General features: G+C 48.4%; 1 protein-coding gene across 1 annotated transcript in view; it reads left to right on the top strand.

The window, feature by feature from the left end:
* The window catches only part of SLC6A11 (solute carrier family 6 member 11), a 123,795-nt gene that overhangs the window by 74,694 nt on the left and 26,181 nt on the right, over positions 1 to 22,920 (top strand). Inside the window, exon 7 of the mRNA XM_027957761.2 lies at positions 17,681 to 17,784. Coding sequence (XP_027813562.1) covers positions 17,681 to 17,784 — 104 coding nt within the window. The remainder of the gene's footprint in view (positions 1 to 17,680; positions 17,785 to 22,920) is intronic.

Raw genomic sequence — 22,920 nt, forward strand, 5'->3', positions numbered from 1 at the left:
CCACTCCTGCCAGACCTTTGCTGGGCTCTGGGGGAGTGGGGTGGAGTGGCTGGATGAGTGATATATTCTGGGACAGGAGTTTGGTCATTGCTGGAGGCTCTTGGGCCCCCCTCTCCAAAATTCGATATAAAGATGTGTGCATTAAGCGTGTTCTTTTTCAATTAATAAACTTTTTAAAAGCAGATTTTACAGAATAATTAGGCAGAAAATACAGAGAGTTCCCATATATCTCCTCTCCCTTGGCCACACTTTTCCCTACTATTAACATCCTATATATGTGTGGTGGGCTTCCCAAGTGGCTCACTGGTAAAGAATCCGTCTGCAATGCAGGAGACGCAGATTCGATCCCTGGGTTGGGAAGATCCCCAGAGGAAGGCACGGCAACCCACTCCAGGAAACTGGCAGGCTACAGTCCATGGGGTCCCCAAAGAGTCGAGACTAAACAACAACAAATGTGTGTAGCCTTTGATTTAATCCTTGAAAGGTGAGAAGGTACGTTTGTTACAATTGAAAAGCCGTGCTGATACAGTATTACTAGCTCAACAAGCCCATATTTGACATTCGGGCTCACTCTTTGTGTCGTGCAGGCAGTGGGTTTTGGCAGATGCATCATGTCATGTATCCGTGTTACAGCATCATCCAGGATAGTCTCACTACCTTAAAGTTGCTCCACCTGTTCATCCCTCCTCCTTCCTCCCCAAACCCCTGGCAACCGCTGATCCTTTTCCTGTCTCCATAGTTTTGCCTTTTCCAGAATGCCATACGTTATGTAGCCTTTCAGACTGGCTTCTTTCACTTAGTAATATGAATTTAAGTTTCCTGTATGTCTTTATGTGTCCTTAAGCTCTTATCTTTTTATCTCTGACTAATATTCCGTTGTCTGGATAATGTGTAATTTGTTTATTCTTTCACCTATTGGTGGGCACCTTGGGTACTTCCAAGTTTGATCATTGTGAATAAAGCCACTATGAATACCTGTGGGCAGGTATTTCATTAGAATCTGTTTCTCTAAAAGAGTCCATTGACTTGCATAGAGATGCCCTGATCTTAAGCTTTCAACCAAAGCTGCGGGTACAGGGTGGGGGTCCCATCAGACTACTTGGATTCCATGGCTCATCTGCTTACTAGCTGTATGACCACAGACACAATTACTTGGCCTATCTGTGCCTTGACTTTGTCTTCTGTGAGAAAGGTTGTTATAAGGATTAAATGAGACAATGCTCGTTCACTGTATGCATAGCACTGTGTCCAGCACATGGTAAATGCTCAATAAATGTTGGCTATAATTTTCTGTAAGAGACAAATATGCATTTAATTTTATTTTCTTGACCAAAGCTTCAGGCATTTTTGTGGCACTGCACAGCATGAACTGATTTAACCCATCCTGTTCTCACAGAGTATGCTTTTAGAAGTCTTAGAGAACAGATACGGCAAAAAGATGAGATACAGATATTAACGTAAGCTATTATGCTAGCTGTCATGGCAGGTGGTGGTGGTGGTGTTCAGCCACTCAGTCATGTCCAACTCTTTGCAACCCCATGAACTGCAGCATGCCAGGCTTCCCTGTCCTTCACCATCTCCCAGAGTTTGCTCAAACTCACGTCCATTGAATCAGTGATGCCATGCAACCATCCCGTCCTCTGTCATCCCCTTCGCCTCCTGCCTTCTGTCTTCCCAGCATCAGGGTCTTTTCTAATGATTCAGCTCTTCACATTAGGTGCCCAAAGTATTTGCAGCTTCAGCTTCAGCATGATACGTGTAGGAAGAACAAACTGACATTTCAAGACAACTGTCTACAACTTTACTGCTCAACGTGTGGTCCCCAGACTGGCAGTAGCATCAGTCTTATATGGGAGCTTATTAGAAGTGTGGACCCTCAGGCCCCATTGCCAGCCTGCCCCATCAGAGTCTGCATCTCAGCAGTATCTTCTGCAGGTTTTACAGTGCAAGTCTGAGGAGCACTGGTCTAAGAGCACTCAGCGTTCAGCATTCTGAGACCTGTCAGACACATCACTGAGGGGTGTGGTCAGGGAGGCAGAGATGCTGGGGCCAAACAAGGTGAGCAAGGATGTCCTGGGAGTTGGGGTCACTTCCCTGCTCTCACTCATGCTCCAGGGCAGAGGGTGGGAGAGACTTGCACCCGTCTCTCTCAGGGTGATCTGGAAATGGGATGGATCCCTTCAGGGAGTGCCCACCCTCTAGAACAATACCATCCAGCACACTGACCACAAGCCACATCTAACCATTTAAATTGAAAGTGCTTGAAATTAAGTGCAAGCCAATATTCAGTTCCTCGGTTTCACACATCAGACTTCAGGTGCTCAATAGCCACCTGGGCCTGGGCCCTCCCTTACTGGACAGAGCAGATACAGAAAGTTTCTATCATTGCAGAACATTCTATTCGACATTCATGCTCTAGAGGGAAGGAGGCCCAAGAAGCAGAAGAGTCTGTGGAAACTCAAGCTCAGATTGCACCGGGTCCAAGTGAGCCCTGGCTCTCTGAAGGCCTGCTGTCAGCACTGTGGGTTTCTTTCCTCCACCCCTTAGAGTGTGTTAGAAAGTGTTAGCCACTCAGTCGTGTCCGACTCTTTGTGACTGCATGGACTGTAGCCCACCAGATTCCTCTGTCCATGGAATTCTCCAGGCAAGAATGCTGGAGTGGATTGCGATTTCCTTCTCCAGGGGATCTTCCCGACTTGGGGATTGAACCTGGCTGTCGCACATTGCAGGCAGACTGTTTACCATCTGAGCCACCAGAGAAGACCTCTGCCCTTAGAGGGGCCTGGTCATTTCAAGAAGAGTTCTAAGACAGCGCGTTGAAGAGTCAGGACCAGAACTGGGGCTACCGCTGCCTTGGGCAGAGAGGACTGCAGTGGAGGTCCACCCAGGGACATGCCACGGAGGCTGTAGTAGCTGCACTTGCAGTGGCCCCAGGATGGGAGGAGAGAATCTCCCCCCCAGTGCATTGGAAAGACAGAAGATGCAGGAGCCCGGTTAGTCAGAGTGGCTCTTAACTAGCTTTGTCCTCTTTCTCAACAGGAAAATACCATAAGACACAAATTTCTTTTCAGCTCCACTCTCTCCCTATCCTTGTGACTGTTTTCCACCCCTTTAAAAATTCTGCTTCATTACCATTTAAAGTTGATATTTACTTGAATTTTACAGGGTGTTAACTGATTGCTTTGCTTCCTATTTTCACTCCTTTCTAATGGATTAAATTTCCTTCTTATTGGAATACATCCTTTAGTAGTTCTTTCAGCAAAGGCTTGTGAAAACCAAGCTCTCTTAATTCATGAAAAGGACAGTAATTTTAAAGTGTCAGTTTAAACTTGGATGCCCACTTTGCAGGAGCAGTGTGTGATCACACCCATACCTGTTACTCCTAGATCGAGTCCTGGCCTGAGGCACGGAGTTTCCTGATACATGATTCACTACAGGGCAACTCCATTCTGGCTCCTACATTTTAGAGTACAACCACTCAGCATCTGGTCATGCCCAGGGCTTGAAATCTTTTTAGAAATAGTTTGTTTTACTGAGGTACAGTTGTTGTACAGTATTATGTAATTTACAGGTGTACAACATAGTGACTTGTGATATAGTGATTTTTAAAGTTTATACTCCGTTTATAATCATTACAAAATACTGGCCACATTCCCAGTGTTGTATAATATATCCTTGCAGCTTATTTTACACATAGGAATTTGTGCCTCTTAATCTTCTACCCCTGTGCTTCCTCCCCTCCCTCTCCCCACTGGAAACCACCAGCTTGTTCTCTGTGTCTGCGAGTCTGGTTCTTTTCTTGCCAGATTCACTAGTTTGTTGCATATTTTAGATTCCACATATAAGTGATAGCACGTAGTGTTTGTCTATCTCAGTTTTAGTTATCGCACTTAGCATTATATCCTCCAAGTCCATCCATGTTGCTACAAATGGCATGGTTTCATTCTTTTTTATGACTGAGTAGTATTCCGCTGTATGAATGCACCCCATCTTCTTTATCCATTCATCTGTTGATGGGCACTTAGACTGCTTCCATAGCTCAGCAATTGTAGATAATACTGCTATGAATATATGTATTTTTTCAAATTCGTGTTTTTATTATTTTTTTTCAGATATATACTCAGGAGTGAAACTGCTGGGTCATATGGTGGTTCTGTTTCTAGTTAGTTGGGAAACCTCCCCCCCATACTGTTTTTCCACAGTATTTGTACCTGTGGGTATATGTACTGTATACCAACAGTATGCAGGCTTTTCTATTCTCTCTGTCCTCGCCAACAGTTGTTATTTGTGTTTCTTTTGGTGATAGCCATTCCAACTGGTGTGAGGTGATCGCTCATCGTGGTTTTGATCTGCATTTCCCTGATGATTAATGGTGATGAGCTTCTTTTCATGAGGCCACCTGTATGTCCTCTTTAGAAACATGTCTATTCTGCCCATTTTTCAATTGGGTTGTTTGTTTTTTTCCTTTTATGTTGAGTTGTATGAACTCTTTATATATGTTGGGTATTAAAACATTGTTGGTCATATAATTTGCAAACATCCCCTCCCATTCAGTAGATTGTCTTTTCATTTTTTTGATGATTTCTTTTCTATGCAAAAGTTTTTAAGTTCAATTAGGTCCCATTTGTTCACTTTTGCTTTTATTTCCTTTACTTTAGGAGACAGAGCCAAAAAAAAAAATATATTGCTGTGACTTAGGTCAAACAGTGTTCTACCTAAGTTTTCCTCTAGGAATTTTATGATTTCCAGTCTCACGTTTGGATCCTTAATCCATTTTGAGTCTATTTTTGTCTATGGTGTTAGAGAATATACTAATTTCACTCTTTTACATTTAGCTGTCCAGTTTTCCCATGGCCAGTTATTGGAAAGTCTGTCTATTCTCCTTTGGGATTTCTTTGCCAGGGCCTGAGGTTTTAACTCTATCATTGGGAGGGAATTTGAGCCCCAGCCACTCGGGTATCTGTCTACTTGGGCGTCCCCACGGGTTACTGCGTCTTTTCCTTCTCCTCATCTTTTAGCTTTGATCTCTCTCATTTCTGGCATCTGGGGGACTTTTCTATCTTCCTTTCCAGCCAGGTTATGAATTTTCAGTGTATATTATATTTCATAATGACTTGTTTCCTGTATCTCTCATAAAAAACACATTTGACTCTTGGCATTTGCTGCTCTTCATCTGCTGGTCTTGAACACGACACACCGGAAGTTCAAGCAGGAAATTAAAATTAAAGAAAGTCGCCTTGAGTCATTCATGCTTAATCCAACACTTCAGTTTTATTCATAAAGTCATACATTTGCGAGGATGATTTCATACTTCATACTATCCATGATTATGTTTTCTGATAGTAAATTTGTTTCTAACACATGAAGTAAAATCATATTCACCAAGGTATTTGGCAGAAGTGCCCCATGGCCCATTTCTTTGCTGTCTTAACAAGTTTGAGAGTCAGTTTCTAGATTCACCTTCTTTGGTGGACAAGTTTGGGTTTCAGTCCCCGAGCAAGGAGATGACTTGCCCCCAGCCACAGCTGGGAGAGAACTGGACGAGAAAATAGAATCTCCGACTGAAACATCTCTTACCCTTCCACCCTTTGAGCCTGTTTCCTCAACTATGAAATCAAGAGGTTAGACCAGATGTGGAATGAGGTCCTCACTCACTAGCTTCACAACCTTGAGCACGTCACTGAACCTCTCTGGGCTTCTGTCCTTACAAGCTTGACCCTCTCCACCTCTGCTGACCGGTGAGAGTATCAAGGGGGCTGACCTGGACGATGGTGCCCTCAGGAACACAGGGCTGCCGAGAGGTGTACGCCGTTCCTGTCTTGAAGATGCTGGGTCTGCCTCCCCGGACGCCTCCTTGGTGAGGAAGGTGCGTGCTCTGCAAGGGCGATGTAGTCTGATGATTCCTAACCCAGCGCAGGTTGGGGCAGGGAGAGCAAGGCTTTATTCTCTCTGAGCAGCACGATGATGAGGCTTTGATTCATCTGAGTTTGCTGGGGATTGTGACTTTTAGTGCTGAAAGCTCACTGGTGTGTGAATCTCACGTTCTGCCTCCCTTCCTTCTCGTGTGTAAGCAAGCGCTGAAAAGACCCCCCAGGGCAAGCGCAGAGCCCTGCGGGACATTCACAAAGAGGGCAGACGCTGCTCCCACTCCTTGCTTAGTGCCTAGAGATGTCTCGCATGGTTCAGCTCCTTCCTCTGCGCCTTTGCCTCCCTCTCCTGCCCACCGGAGGCAGTGTGGCCTAGTGGGAAATTCCCAGGCTCAGGATCAGGGACCCAGCTCCATCACTGACCTGGAAGGGCCATTGTCCTTCCTTGTACTGAGTTCCCTCAGTCATAAAATGAGGGCATTGAGTAAAATCAACTGATTTTCAAACTTTTCCATGTTCAGTGACCCTTGACTTTTCTTTCTCCCCTTATGATCCGTTCTCCTGGTTTATTTCATGCTGACAGGCAGTTTCTATTAGTGGTTGTTTGTGTGTGACCAATGAAAGGTGTCCGAGCCCAGAAATTACTCTTTTAAATATCCTCTGTGAAAGTAAGACTGAGATGGGAGATGATTTATCTGTGGGCATGTGAATGTGTTTATGTTATAAATCATCCACGTGTCTTCAAGGTTAGAGATGGTAGCACAGTAAGAGTTCTCAAGGCCAGCACAGGGAGCTCTGTTCAGTATTATGTGACAGCCTGGATGGGAGGGGAGTTAGGGGGAGAATGGATACAGGTGTATGTATGGCTGAGTCCCTTTGCTGTCCACCTGCAACTATCACAGCTTAACAAAGTTAAGTTGTGATATTAACTGGCTATACTCCAATACAAAATAAAAAGTTTAAAAATCCATCATTTGAAAAAAAAGTTTCAAATCCATAAAAAGTTTAAAAATCCATCATTTGAAAAAAAAGTTTCAAATCCATCGTTTGAAAAAAAAGAATTTTCAAGGCCATGTGAATAAGTGGGGTGGGAGGGTTGGATGAATGTCATTCTAAGCAAGAATAGTTAACATCCGTAGAGAGATGATCTAAAATACACCATCCAAGACTACCCTTGCCGCACGCGGGGCACATCTGATCCGACCGCACCTCCGCCATGGGGGCCGCCGCGCTGCCCAGCACACAGGACGTGCTCCCTAAATACCCGCTGTCGGAGGCCTTCATCGTCTCAGTGCTGTGCCGCTGCCTGGGACAGGGCCTGCCGTGGCCACTGATTATGCCTCGAAATAGGTGGCAGTGCAGAGAAGATGCAAAAGGAGGCGATAAGTACAGATCCTCTAAGGAAGATAGATGAGGACAGCAAGTTGCAGACACGGGCTTCTGAGTGAATGCCTCAGAGACAGTGTCACGTGCACCTGGGAAGTCGTGCAGCGAGCGATGGTGCCTTCTCAGTCACCACTCCTGCTCCTCTCCTGAACCCTGGAAACCTGTTCTGCTTCAGCCAGAAAGGAATCATGGCTGACAGTGAGGTTTAAGCCCTGCTCAGATAAATCCAACCCCCTCATCCTCTGTCACGCTCTTCTCCTCCTGCCCTCAGTCTATCCCAGCATCAGAGTCTTTTCCAATGAGTTGGCTGTTTGCATCAGTTGGCCAAAGTATTGGAGCTTCAGCTTCACTGTTTCAGTGGACATGAACTTGGGCAAACTCCGGGAGATGGTAAGGGACAGGGAAGCCTGGTGTCCTGCAGTCCATGGGGTCACAAACAGTCAGACACGACTTGGCGACTGAAGAACAACAGATAAATCCATGAATCACAATGGATGTGTTTTTAATCTTTGAGGTGAGGTCAAGGAGACGTGTAACTCCCAGGAAGCTCCTAGGTTTTCTGTTCGGGAACTGAACACTGGCTTTGGCTCTTGAATGTCACCTGGGCAGAGCAGGGATTTCCTTAGTTCACCCGCAGTGTCTTCCTCATGAGGTATTGGTCACAGAGCACACGTTTTCTCGCAGACGCGGTCCTCCTGGAAGTTCTGGACCCATCTCCGCAGTGAACCTGCCAGTCCCCTCTGCTGGGCTGAGAGCATCCCGCCCAGCGTCCTGTTGGTTCTAGCTGCACAGGGAACACCCCCACTTTACCCACCACCTAGATTCTGCCTCGACATTTTGCCGTGTTGGCTCCATCCAGTATCTTCCCAAGATTTGTATCCATCGATCCATTTTATTTCCTTGTATACATTTCAAAGTAAGGGTTTCCCTGGTGGCTCAGATGGGAAAGAATCTGCCTGCAGTGTGGGAGACATGGATTCGATCCCTGGGTCGGGAAGATTCCCCTGGAGAAGCGAATGAGGACCCACTCCAGTATTCTTGCCTGGAGAATCCTACAGACAGAAGAGCCTGGTGGGCTACAGTCCAAGGGGCCACAAAGAGTCGGACAGGACTGAGCAACCAACACTTTCACTGTCTCTCATTTCAAAATAAGTCGCAGATATCGGCACACTTGCCCCCATAAACACTGCCACATCCATATCTTGATTTATTTTTAGCCTGGTCATCCTGGGTTTTGTTGCTCAAGCAGATGCCCAGGGATGTCACTGAGGGAGGTCTGAGGGTGAGGACCGTCCTGTGTCGGGTGGCTCTGCCCAGAGCTGAGGCCACTGTCCTGCAGCATCAGTGGGGAGGGACTGCTGTGGCCACCTGTCTCGTCTCCCGTGAGTCCACATGTGACCTTACCCATCCCTTCAGTTTTCCCGTCCTCCATGACCTTGACCTGTGTGGTCAGGAAGACAGCCTCAGTGCTTGTGGGTGAGGGGGTGGCTGGCCATATACTGCCGGTCGTCCACTCACCCGGTCTTCAGACCTGCTTCGGCATTCTTCCTGGGTGCCCTGGGCTTGCTGCTCTGTTACAGCTTCCTGAGGATCTGGTGTTGTTTAAAGCTGTCACCTCTCCATTCAGATGAGCAGGGGAGAGGTGGCGTGGAGCAGATGGCCGTGTGACCACAGAGATTGGCTGGGACACAGGGCAGGGGGGGATGAAAGGAGAGTGTGTGAGTGGACAAGGCAGGCCCCGGACGCTAAGGGCCACATCCGCTGGGACGTGGACGTGGGAGGAGCAGGGACCGGCAGCAGGCTGGTCGCCCTGGCTGCTCCCTCTTGGCTGAGATAGTGGGAGTCTTCAGGGAGACTGAGGGGAGGGGCTTTGGGGTCAGCAGTGGGGTTGTGAGCGTCCCCCTGCCTGCTGGCTGACCCAGGCCCACTGCCGTAGCCTCTCTGGGTCCTTGTTACTGTCATTTAGTCGCCAAGTTGTGTCAGGCCCTTGCGACCCCATGGACCCTTGCTCGGATGGCACAGGAGAACGTGCCAGTTCGGAGCTCGGTTTGGCCCAGAAGACCCTGGGCTTGTGTGCCCAGTGAAGGCAGTTGGGTTCTGCAGCTCCACCACGGATGCCAGCTCAGGCTCCCCCACCTCCATGATTCTCCCACGGGGGAAGGTAGGACCACTACCATGGGCTCATTTAGAAATACATGGAGGTGTAATTCAGGTTCCTCTCTGATGGGGCAGCTCTGATGTTTAAAAGAGTCGGACCCAGTGATGCTGAACCTCCTACAATGAACAGGACCATCCTACATGATGAGTGTCCTGTCCAGAGTAGCACTCTCTTAGAGGAACACTTTGTGAGAGGAGAAGACGTTGCCCTACAATGTAGCCCCCGAGGCCAGGTGGACAGTCCTGGGAATGGTTCAGACCAAACCTCCTCTGTTTAGTCCCATAGTAAAGTGGGGCTCAGAGCTTCCCAGGTTGCTCAGTGGTAACGAATCCGCCTGCCAATGCAGGAGACGCAGGATACTCGGTTCAGAAGATCCCCTGCTGAAGGAAATGGCAACCCACTCCAGTATCCTTGCCCGGAGAATCCCATGGACAGAGGAGCCTGGCGAGCTGTAGTCCATGGGGTCGCAGAGTTAGACACGACTTAGCGACTAAATAACAATGAAATTGGGGCTCAGTTGCCTCACGCAGTGGGTTAAGGGTAGATGTGCACAGCCCCAGGGTTCTACCGTATAAAGCACAGAAATCGTTGCCATTGGCCCCATGCCAGCAACTGCTTGTCCACTCCCTCCATACTCTGACTAGGACACGGCTGTCCAGCCTCTGGGCAAAGGCCCGGCCCAGTGACCCCGCTGCCTGCTCTGCATGAAGGGGCCGCCAGGGTCAGGCGACACACCAAGGCTCCCCTCACCACCCACGGTGCCACCTTCAACCCAGTGACACTGTGCTGGCAGGGCCTCTGGCCGGGCTCGAGTCGGCCAGCAGGGCTGGCTGCCCGAGGACAGGCTGGCACTGGAGCCAGAGGCCACAGAACGTGTTTCCAGTGGGGCTCCCAGGCCAAGAGCCTCTGCCCCTTCCCACCACTGTTCCCGCTGGACCTGCCTGGCTGCCCAGCACATTAGCATTTAAATACGTCCAGAATCCCAGAATCATCTTCCCCTGGAGCCCTCTGGAGCCCTCTTCCCGCACTGAATCCATGGGGGAGGGGCCACTCAAGTCTGCCCCAGTCCTGCACTCCCTTCCCTCCGAATGGCCCTTACTGTATTCACCGGCATCTGTATGTGGCATTAGCTGAGCAGAGGAGACAGGGTGCCTAGCAACCTGGAGGGGGCTGCAAAAGAGGTGGGAAGGAAGTGATTTTCATGTAATTATTCACTCCTACAAAGGCCGTTGTCAGGTACACACTGGAAACACAGCTGTTGTATTATTCTCCTAACCTACTTTTAATCTTTTGAGAATATTTACCCATATAAACAGCCCAGAGAAAGAGCTTAATTTCAGCCCTTTTCTGCCAGGCTGTATGTTTTCACCTCAGTGGAGGGCTTTATTTACAGAAGTTGTGTTGTGTGTGTGTATTCGTGTGTCTGTATGTGGCTGTCCGTCTGAAAGGGAAATGTTAAAGAAAGAAAAGGCTTTGGGTCATCATGGGCCCAAGATGGCCACCGAGCTCTGTCCTGGCGGCGTGTATGTGTGCCCTCGGGTCTGGCGGTTTGAGCACCGTCTTGGCCTGGTACTGGGCGGGCTGGGGTAGAGGGAAAGCCCCGGGAACCTATTTTCATAGCACATGTATTGGAGAAGTGTTAACCGCCAAGAAGAGGCAGAGTAAGGGAGTTGTATGGTGCTTTTGAACTGTGGTGTTGGAGAAAACTCTTGAGAGTCCCTTGGACTGCAAGGAGATCCAGCCAGTCCATCCTAAAGGAAATCAGTCCTGAATATTCATTGGAAGGACTGATGCTGAAGCTGAAACTCCAATACTTTGGCCACCTGATGCAAAGAACCGACACATTGGAAGAGACCCTGATGCTGGGAAAGATTTAAAGCTGGAGGAGAAGGGGATGACAGAGGATGAGATGGTTGGATGGCATCACCGACGTGATGGACATGGGTTTGAGTAAGCTCCGGGAGTTGGTGATGCACAGGGAGGCCTGGCGTGCTGCAGTCCCTGGGGTCGCAAAGAGTCGGACACGACTGAGCGACTGACTGCCTGCCTGACTTGGTTCCCCGCTGTGTTCTTTGCATTCGTTGTGTCTCTCACTTGTGGACAAGGGAGTTGGGGCTCAGAGAAGTGAAGTAACATGCAGATAAGTGGCAGCCTGGGTCTACCTGACCCCGGAGCCCAGGCCCCATCCACAAAGCCCCAGGAAGATGGGGAAACAGGCACCTGGGAAGAGCCATCTCGTCTAACATAGTCTCCTTTGCATGAAGCTTCAGTGCCGTCTCCCCACGGCAGGCTGGGTTACAGAGGTTTGTTTGTCTCTTTAGTGTGTACATCTCTCCAAGGCTAAATAGACAAGAAATGCCCCCTTCCTGGGAGTTAGTTTTTTCTCATGCATAAAAGGGGGGTAATCATTGCACCAGACCGCAGCAGTGAGTCTCATGCCTGTGAAGTGTGTGGAACTCCCCACCCCCTCCCCGGCATGTCATCTGTGCTTCTGGAGATGAAGCTGATGTATGATTGCTGCCTGATTGCTGGCTTCTCTTGCTGGTGCTTCCCTGGCAGGTTGGGTCACCACTGGGTTTGTCAGAGACCTCGGAGCATCAATGCGGCAAGCGCCACCTCCTCCAGGGCGCAGGGAAGGTCAGACCAGGCCCACCTGCTGGCACCGGCTTGGATCCCAGACAGAAGTGCTGCCCTTATGCTCGGCCGGGTGGCTGTTTGTAGACATGAAAGCGGGTTACTGAGAGAGCTTCTGTCTGCAGCCTGCGCTGCCTTAGACACGGCAGCAAGTCACGTCTGCAGCTCCCGCCCCCTTCCAGCTGCCTGAGCAGCAGGTGCCGTGCCCCTCACGGAGCAGAGCCCTGGCCCCTGCTGCCCTGTGCTCCATGCCCCACCTCACACCATCCTTCACACTCCCCTCTCCACCGGATGATGTGTTCCGGAGCATCTGCCTGCCTTTGGTGTCTTTCTCTCCTGCTCTTAAGAGAGGGGAGGGCTTTAGCCCCTGGGACTTCGCCTGGCACATAGTGGACACCCCGCCTTGTGTACTGTGGGCAGAAAAGGGAAGAGAGGCTCTTCTCTCCAGATTTGTGAGGACTGCTGGATCCTGAGAAGGGATGAACATTGACTAAGCAACCTGCTGTCTCTCAGAGCTCATGGCTGGGTTTCTGAGCACGTTCTCTGTGCTCTCCGAGAGCCAGGCGCTGTGCTGAGTATTTGTTCCACACACATCTCACTGAGGGGCTTCCCCGAGGGCTCAGCAGGTAAAGAATCCTCCTATAATGCAGGAGACATGGATCAATCCCTGATTTGGGAAGATCCCCTGGAGGCGGCAATGGCAACCCACTGCAGTGTTCTTGCCTGGAGAATCCCATGGACAGAGGAGCCTGGTGGGCTACAGTCCATGGGGTCACAAAGAATCGAACATGACTCAAGAACTAAGCACGATGCATCTCACTGAATCATCTGTGCTTGAGAGAAAAAGGGAGGGACTCACCACACATGCACCATGACCCTCTCTGTCTCCCCAGTCGAGAGGTCCCTTCTCTCCAAGAGGTGAGAGAAAGACGTGAAGCGTTCCCCCTAAACTTCTAGGAGATTAGACACTCTGTTGATACATGTAAAGGTGAAGGTGGGCAGGCATGTTCCCCCCACACACAGCGGTCTCTAGCCTGGCTGTGATGACGCCCTCCCCAGGGCAGGGGCCAGGTCACAGGACGCGGACGATGCCTTGTACACTGCAGAGTGCGGGCCATGGGGACGAGACAGCAGGAAGTACACGCCCAGCTTGACAGTGTGCCTCCTGATCTTGGTAGAGGAGGCTGTGTCCTCATCCGCCCATCCTTCCTTGCTTCTCCCAGCTGGGCCCTGCTGGTCCAGTGGGGAGGGCAGGTTACACCCCAGTCTGTTGTTCTTGGCACCTGCTATGTGCCAGGGCTCACTGGAATCAGTTGCTCTGAACTGGTTGCCCCAGAGCTAGAGGGCGGGACCACCTCTCTTCCAAAGGGGCCCTGCCCCCCAGATTCCCATGTAAATTTGTTCTCCAGACCTCTGAATGAAGACTGCCCCCAGCTTCATGGCCAGAACGCCCCCCATTCACTGCCACAGATCATGGGGACTGATCCGGTTCTCAGCTGCTGACCCAGCTTCCTTAGGGTTTGTTTGTTCAGTGGAGACTATTTCCCCTTCAGATTGTGTCAAGAACTCAGAAGCCCTTCGAGCTGAGCTGTTCCCTTTGTTGCAGGAGATGCTGGTCAGTCAGTGGGACTCAGTGGCCTGGTCTTCCTTTCATGGAGGAGATGTTGCCTTTGTCCTGTTGACCTCACAGTCACAGAGCTGTGTGAACCCCTGCCGAAAGTCCAGGCGTGCCCAGCACACCAGAACGCCCCGGCTTCTCTCTTCAAAATGTGGAGCCAGGACACCTTGGGTTCAAACCTGACCCTGTCCCTCATTAGCTGCTTGACCATCTATGGGTCCATTTCCTCTTCTCTAAATATGGAGATAACGATACTCCCTAGTGAGATGGTTATGCAAATTATGAGATTGTCCCCAGAGAGCCTCGCATACACAGTAAGGTTTTCAACAAATGGCCACTCAGGATTCCCGCTTCCTAAGGCATCACCAGACTGGTCGATGGATCATGAATGTCCTGTTGGCCTGCTCTGTTAGCCTTACTTTGCCCCTTCTGTTAGATCATCGCAGTGGCTTTACAATATTGTGCTGGTTTCTGCCATACATCAATATGAACGAGCCATAGGCATACATGGTCCCGTTCCTCCTGAGCCTCCCTGCCTCCTCCCACCCCACCCCACCCCTGTAGGTTGCCACAGAGCACCAGGCTGGAGCTCCCTGCATCTTACAGCAAATTCCCACTGGCTGGCTGTTTCACATCCGGTGATGGGCATGTTTCAGCACTGCTCTCAGTTTGTCCCATCCTCTCCTTCCCCCACTCTGTCCACAAGTTTGCTCTCTGTATCTGTGTCTCCATTGCCGTCTCCTGCAAATAGGTTCATAAGTACCATCTTTCCAGATTCCATGTACATGTGTTAATATAGAATATTTGCTTTTCTCTTTCTGATTTTTATAATGAGGCTCTAGGTTTGTCCGCCTCATTAGCACTAACTCAAGTGTGTTTCTTTTCGTGGCAGAGTAATATTCCATTGTATGTATGTACCGCAGCTTCTTTATCCATTCATCTGTTGAGCAACATCTAGGTTTCTTCCATGTCCTAGATATTGTAGATAGGGAAGCCCAGAGTCTTAACCCCTGGACCACCACGAAAGTCCTGCAGAGGCTATACATACGGTGCTTGGTCGAGTGCTGAGCATCCTCACACCATGCTCCTGGGATCTGACTTTGTTTCCCGGTTCAGCAGCAAACCTGTCTTTTGCTTCTTCGTAACATTTCCTGGCCTTCCCGAGGAGAAAAGGGAATCCACTGAGGTGGCAAGTGGGGAGACCAAGGCAGAGGAGGACTTTAAAATATACCCATTTCTCTCTCAAATCTTTTTTTTTTTTAACACTTTTTCCCTACCCTGGGTTGTTTCTTTCAACATTTAAGTATCCTAAAGTTTCTACCATTTGGAAAAAATCCTCCCTGAATGTGTTTACTCTCACAGCTATCCTATCTCCCAACTCCCCTTTCTTGAAAAATGATTTTAATGATTCTTCTTCCCATTTCCCCCTCACCATATCTCAGTCAACTATGATCTTCTGGCATCCTCCCCCATCACGCCCAACTCACACACACACACACACACACTCTTCATGAAATAGCTTCCCCTAAGCTCCTCACTTAGCTCCAAAAACACTAAACCCAAAAGCTCTGTGTTACAGGGGGACAAAAATGTATGCGCTTCTCAGATCAAGAGACAGCATTGTGAACTTTGCTCATAACAAGTATTTGTTGAATGATTTAACAAGCAAGCAAATCCAGGGTAAAGCAACATGGGCTGTGTAATCAAATCCCCAGAAAAGAGGAAATAGTGATAATTTGCCTAGAAAAGGGAGTGTTCTAGAGAGTTCTTCAAATCTGTATGGTGTTTCCACATGGGAGAGGAAGATATGGCCTGGGTGGCCCCAGAGTTGGGAACTTGAAAGGTAGATTTCCTCTCATTTTAAGAAATGTGCTAATGGTCAGCATTCTCTGAAGAGGAAAGGGGCTGTGTCAAAAGTTAGTGAGCTCCCTGTCACTGGCAGCAATCAAGCAGAGACCATTCTGTCAGAAGTTCCGGAGGAGAGTCCTGTGTTGCATGGGAGTTCACAGCAGAAGGCATCTGGAATTCCGGGACTGGTTAGGCGTGCTTCTCCAGAGGCAGGTTTCCCTGGATTCATTTCTGCCACTCTCAGCTGCGTGGTCTTGAGCAAGTTACTTTACCTCTCTGCTCCTCAGTTTCCTCAGTTGTAGAAGGGGGCTAATAATAGCACCTCCTGCATGGCGTTGGTGTGAATATTCAAGTGTAGTAACGCATACAGGGTTCACAGCAGTGCCTGGCACGTCGGACGTGCTTAGCAAATGTTTGCTAGTATTTGAATTGATATAAAACCGTATTCCCTTTTTTTAATATAAATTTATTTATTTTAATTGGAGGCTAATTACTTTGCAGTATTGTATTGGTTTTGCCATACATCAGCATGCATCCGCCACAAGTGTACACGTGTTCCCCATCCTGAACCCCCCTCCCTCCTCCTTCCCCGTACCATCTCTCTGGGTCATCCCAGTGCACCAGCCCCAAGCATCCAGTATCATGCATCGAACATGGACTGGCGATTTGTTTCATATATATTATAAATGTTTCAATGCCATTCTCCCAAATCATCCCACCTTTGCCCTCTCCCACAGAGTCCAAAAGACTGTTCTATACATCTGTGTCTCTTTTGCTGTCTCGCATACAGGGTTATCATTACCATCTTTCTAAATTCCATATATATGCGTTAGTATACTGTATTGGTGTTTTTCTTTCTGGCTTACTTCACTTTGTATAATAGGCTCCAGTTTCATCCACCTCATTGGAACAGATTCAAATGTATTATTTTTAATGGCTGAGTAATACCCCATTGTGTATATGTACCACAGCTTTCTTATCCGTTCATCTGCTGATGGACATCTAGGTTGCTTCCATGTCCTGGCTATTATAAACAGTGCTGTGATGAACGTTGGGGTACACGTGTCTCTTTCAATTCTGGTTTCCTCAGTGTGTATGCCCAGCAGTGGGATTAAGAATCTAAACGTAAGATCAGAAACTATAAAACTCCTAGAAGAGAACATAGGCAAAACACTCTCCGACATAAATCACAGCAGGATCCTCTATGACCCACCTCCCAGAATATTGGAAATAAAAGCAAAAATAAACAATTGGGACCTAATTAAACTTAAAAGCTTCTTCACAATAAAACCTTATTCTCTAGATGATACTGGATTCTCAAGCATCAGTCTCATCAGCTGCATTTGAGTTGGAGCTGTGGCGTTTCCTGATGACTTCTAAAGTGGAGCTCAAAGAGAGCCCGAAGGAGTGTTAGACAAATTACCATAATTCCTCTTGCGTGTGTCATGCCATCCCCTGGCAGTTCTGTCAGAGGGACACTTGGAGACTGAGAAAGGAGTTTCCACGTGTACCACACAGGAAGCCCCCAAGTAACAGCTCTCTGGAAAAGTGATCAAGAGGTGGTGCCTACCCCCTTTCTTGTCCTTTCACTGTCCCCTGGCTGAGTGCATGGGGCAGAGTGGGAGAAGCCTCCAGACTTGTAGGAAAACTGGGGGCTTCATTGTAACTGGGCCCCTAGTGAATGCCCCCCACCCCCGCTAGACACTATAAAACTCTGTGAGTTCAAAGATACCCAAGAGAGCTTCTCTCAAGATGGTCTCAGCCATCAGAAGAAAAATGACTCTTGGCTTCAGTAGTCCTGAGAGGGAAGTTTATTCCCCACTTTGCTGGTGGCGAGACTAAGCCTCCGAGAGGTTAAGTAACTTTTCCAAGCTCACACAGCTGCAGCAGTGTCCTAACACCCAAATTATTGCTGCTTGGTGAACTACTGTCCAAAACCTCCAGAAATTTCTGGATTTAATTAAGGACATTTATATTTAAAAATCCTGAGAATAGAACTTCTAAAAACCACGTTCCTGAGATGAGGACATTTGATTGTCCCTTTTTGGAGTCTTTTGTGGGGGTTGGGCGTGGGCGGGGGATTTCAGAGAACGGGGCCACCCCGCCTCCCTACCCCCTGGCCGTGCATCTGACTTCTCTCTCTGCCAACTTCTTTGTGCCCTCCTACAGGTCTGGGTAGATGCTGGGACGCAAATCTTCTTCTCCTATGCCATCTGCCTGGGTTGTCTGACCGCTCTGGGAAGTTATAACAATTATAACAACAACTGCTACAGGTGAGCATGTCCCCAGCCCTGCCCACCCGCTCTCCACAGAACCCGGGAGCCCTCCACGCTGCCTGGCTAGTTCCTTGTCATCTCCCCTCACCCTTGCAAGGCTGGGTGAGGGAAACAGGCCTGTCAGAGGAGGAGAGGCAAGGTGCCAGCCATCCAGGTGGGGCAGGGGAGGACCCTGGGCGATCTGATAGCCTCTCCCAGCCCAGAGTCTAAGAGTGGTCCATCAGAGGAGCTCAGAGAATGACAAACGTGATCAGAGCAATTTCCAGGCTTCAGAGGGAGTCCATGCCAGGAATTGTATTCAGGCCTCCATCCCACCCTCTCCAGCAGAGCTTTATCCCAGGGCAGATAAGGGTTTGGCCCAAGGTCACACAGCTAGTTGAATCCAGGTCTTCCAAAACTGAGGGCCTTATTCTGCTTTCTGGTCAGGAATTTCTTTCCTGCTTCCTTTCGCTTGACTGTAGGGTCCTGTCCAGTCTGACCTGGAGTGGCCAGCGCCCTGCTGCCTTTTTCTTAATGGCCCTTCCTCCGCACCCCCAGCCTCCTGCAACTGCTCCACCCGGTGTGGAGAGGGGACCCACGCTGGGGGTGAGCCCGGGCTGTGTGACCCTGGCTGCCTGGTCCTCATGCCTGCAGCCTGGATTCTGCCCTGAGGCTGAGACCACAGAAGTCCAAGGACTTGCCCAAGGTCAGCCAAAAGTGTCTGGCAGAAGTGAACTTGGCACGTTGGTCTCTAACCATAGGCCAGTGGCTTGTTTGCTGAGGTCTCTACACCTCTGATTCTCTGTCCGTCACAGACACAGATGGTGAATATGCAGGGCTGGGCAGATGGCACATCTCTGCCCCCAAGATCAAGAGCTCCTCATTGTAATGTGAAAACTCGCAGACTCATGGCGATGATGCTGTCCCTCAACACAGATTCACTGGAAAAGGAAGGATTTTTCAGCAAATGTTTCTGAGCTAGGATAAGTATTTTGGTAGAAATAGTTAGGATGGAGCCTAATACTTTGCCCCACATATGCGCCATAGTAAATGCAGGAAAACTAAAGAATTAAATACTTTTTTAAAAAAGGAAACCATCCTAAAATGCGGAGTAAAATACTGTTTTCATAATGAAAAAGATATGGAAACACCCAAAATGATTAGGTCAGGAAGGGAAATGACACACTGATTCACATAAATATCTAGAACTTCAAATTTTCTAGAAAGACATAAGGAGCTATTAAAGAGCCACCTCTGAAGAGAAGCATTGAGGTGGAATGATGGGCTTTTTCTACTTGTACTTTCCCATACAATTTAAATGTTTTGTCTTGTCTTTACTCTTGAGTACATATAGATTTTATAATCCTTAAAAAGTCACATTAATACAAAGGTTATCTATATACATTCTGCATAACATCTCCAAACATAATATGAAAATCATCTACAAAATTAAAGGACATAATAACATGTAATTCAGTTCAGTTCAGTTACTCAGTCGTGTCCGGCTCTTTGCGACCCCATGGACTACAGCATGCCCAGCTTCCCTGTCCATCACCAGCCCGCAAAGCTTGCTCAAACTCATGTTCCATCAAGTCATCACTTGATGGCATTAAGTGATGCCATCCAACCATCTCATCCTCTGTCGTCCCCTTCTCCTCCTGCCTTCAATCTTTCCCAATATCAGGATCTTTTCCAATGAGTCAGTTCTTCACATCAGCCTGGAGTACTGGGGCTTCAGCTTCAGCATCCGTCCTTCCAGTGAATATTCAGGACTGATTTCCTTTAAGATGGACTGGTTTGATCTGCTTGCAGTCCAAGGGCCTCTCAAGAGTCTTCTCCAACACCACAGTTCAAAAGCCTCAATTCTTCAGTGCTCAGCTTTCTTTATAGTCCAACTCTCACCCCCATACGTGACTACTGGACAAACCATAGCTTTGATTATGTTTGCCTTTGTTGGCAAAGTACTGGCTCTGCTTTTTAACATGCTGTCTAGGTTTGTTGTAGCTTTTCTGCCAAGGAGCAAGCATCTTTTCATTTCATGGCTGCAGTTACTACTGCAGTGATTTTGGAGCCCAAGAAAATAAAGTCTCACTGTTTCCATTGTTTCCCCATCTATTTGTTGTGAAGCTATGGGACTGGATATGCCATAATCTTAGTTTTCTGAATGTTGAGTTTTAAGCCATTTTTTTTTTTCACAGTTCTCTTTCCCTTTCATCAAGAGGCTTTTTAGTTCCTCTTCGCTTTCTGTCATAAGGGTGGTGTTATCTGCATATCTGAGGTTATTGATATTTCTCCTGGCAGTCTTGATGCCAGGTTGTGCTTCTTCTAGCCTGGCATTTCACATGAGGTACTCTTCATATAAGTTAAATAAGCGAGGTGACAATATACAGCCTTAACGTACTCCTTTCCCTATTTGGAACCAGTCTGTGTTCCATGTCTGGTTCTAACTGTTGCTTCGTGATCTGTATCCGGGTTTCTCAGGAGGCAGGTCAGGCAGTCTGGTATTCCCACCTCTTTAAGAATTTTCCACAGTTTGTTTTGATCCACACAGTCAAAGGCTTTGGCGTAGTCAATGAAGCAGAAGTAGATGTTTTTCTGGAATCCTCTTGCTTTTGCTCTGATCCAGTGGATATTGGCAATTTGATCTCTGCCATTTCCTCTGCCATTTCTAAATCCAGCTTGAAAATCTGGAAGTTCTTGGTTCACATACTGTTGAAGCCTTGCTTGAGAGTTTTGAGCATTGTTTTGCTAGCATGTGAGATGAGTGCAGTTGTGAGGTAGTTTAAACATTCTTTGGCATTGCTTTTCTTTGAGATTAGAATGAAAACTGACCTTTTCCAGTCCTGTGGCCACTGCTGAGTTTTCCAAGTTTGCTGGCATATTGAGTGCAGTACTTTCACAGCGTCTTTTAGGATTTGACGTAGTGCAGCTGGAATTCCATCACCTGCACTAGCTTTGTTTGTAGTGATGCTTCCTACGGCCCACTTGACTTTGCACTCCAGGGTGGCTCTCGGTGAGTGATTATAGCATTGTGGTTGTCTGGGTCGTGAAGATCTTTTTTGTACAGTTCTGTGTATTCTTGCCACCTCTTCTTACTATCTTCTGCTTCTGTTAGGTCCATACCGTTTCTGTCCTTTATCGAGCCCATCTTTGCATGAAATGTTCCCTTGGTATCTCTAATTTTCTTGAAGAGATCTCTAGTCTTTCCCATCCTATTGTTTTCCTCTATTTCTTTGTGTTGATCACTTAGGAAGCCTTTCTTATCTCTCATTGCTATTCTTTGGAACTCTGCATTCAAATGGGTATGTCTTTCTTTTTCTCCTTGGCCTTTTGCTTCTCTTCTTCTCTCAGCTATTTGTAAGGCCTCCTGACAAAACCGTGTTGCCTTTTTTGCGCTTCTTTTTCTTAGGGATGGTTTTGAACACCACCTCCTGTACAACATTACGAACCTCTGTCCATAGTTTTTCAGGCACTGTTTCAGATCTAACCCCTTGAATCTATTTATTACTTCCAGTGTATGATTGTAAGGGATTTAGGTCATAGCTGAGTGGTCTAGTAGTTTTCCCTACTTTTTTCAATTTAAGTCAGTTAACATGTAACATGATACTCAAAATCAATTAACATGTAATATGATACTCGAAAGGGTTAGTTCCCTACCAATGTAAAGAATAGAAACAGATCTAAATGAAAAATCCTAAAACACCAAGAAAAAGATCATAACACGCTCTTAAAATAATCAGCTCGTTTTCCTCCACCAGCAAAAGAGCTGTGATCTGAAAATGAACCCTCGGTGTAGGTGAGGGTACAGTGGGAGGAGCCGTGTCAGCGTGTGGTGGTGGGATGGGGCCTTGGGGCGGTGGTAGCCGCATGATTCGGTTATTGTGAGGCTCAAGTGGGTGCCTCGTTTCTGAGGACTTGGTCAGTGGTGAAGTCCCTCTCATGTTATCCCCATCTTTGAGGGAAGGGAAATTGAAGCTCATGGATATGGTCCCCCCCGCCACCCGCCAGCTAGGTGTGGTGGACCTGGAGCCTGGCCACATCTGCTAACCTCCACCCCAGCACTCCACCACATCTTCTCAGAAAGCTGAGTTTGTGATGGCTTTGCTCACCCACTTGTTAAGCCAGCCATGTGCTCTGTGTGCCACTAAGTGTGAGACCCCCAATCGCTACCTTGAGAGGTACAGCTCCAGTCTATAGAGGTTGCACCTTAGCCAAACCGAGGCAAGGGAAGGGGGCAGATCCCACATGCTGGAGGAAAGGCCACAGGGGAAGCCAGCGAGCTCTCTTAAGAGTCCCTGGGCTGTTGGGCAGAGAGGTCACTGGGGACCACTGGACAGAGGGATGCTAGACCCGGGGGAGGTCAGGCCGGGTTGCGAGGTAGACTCTCTCATCCTTCAAGGGGTTTACAGGAGGCGGGTCTGGGATGTGATAGGTAGAGCACTATCAGCAGTGAGGCGGATAGAACCAGGATCAGAGGAGAGGCGTGGGCACAGGGAAAGCACCAGCAGGCCTCTGGTCCAGGCTGAGGGTGACACCCTTGGGATGCTAGAGAGAGATGCTGTCCGCATCCATCTGTCTGCACATCAGCCGCCAGCCTGCCTGTTGTGTGCCAGGTGTGACAGAGATCTCTAGGTCACCTCCTGCTCAGCCTTCAGCTCCATGAGGACGCAGTCTGAGTCCTCTTGTTCATCATCGTCCCTCCAGCCTAGGAGAGCACTGGCCGAAGTACAAGGAAGCGAGGAAAGAGCCATGCCATTATGCAGATGGGGACACTGAGGCTCGATGCAACGTGGTGGCTTTGAACCTGCGCCTTTCTGGCTCCTGCACCCTTATTCTGCACTCCCAGGCTTAGCCATTTCTTTCCCAACTACTAAAATAAGCAAGGATTTGGCCAAGACTGCATGTCATCAGGCTGTGTCTTGGGACAGCGGCAGCTTTCTTCCCCGCCGAGCACGTGGGTGAAATATGCTGACCGCCCCAGACCCCTTCAGCTCCCCCATCCAACAGGCAGGTTTTTCTCCCCTTCCCATCAGCAGAAGAAAGCAAATCTCCTAAATGACATTGCAAAAGTCTGAGGGCTCCTTTTATTTCCATTTCCAAATTGTTCTGTGAACGGATCTTCCTGACTCAGAGGGAATAAATTAATACCCTCTT

This window comes from Ovis aries, chromosome 19 (assembly GCF_016772045.2).
Source record: "Ovis aries strain OAR_USU_Benz2616 breed Rambouillet chromosome 19, ARS-UI_Ramb_v3.0, whole genome shotgun sequence".
Taxonomy (NCBI): domain Eukaryota; kingdom Metazoa; phylum Chordata; class Mammalia; order Artiodactyla; family Bovidae; genus Ovis; species Ovis aries.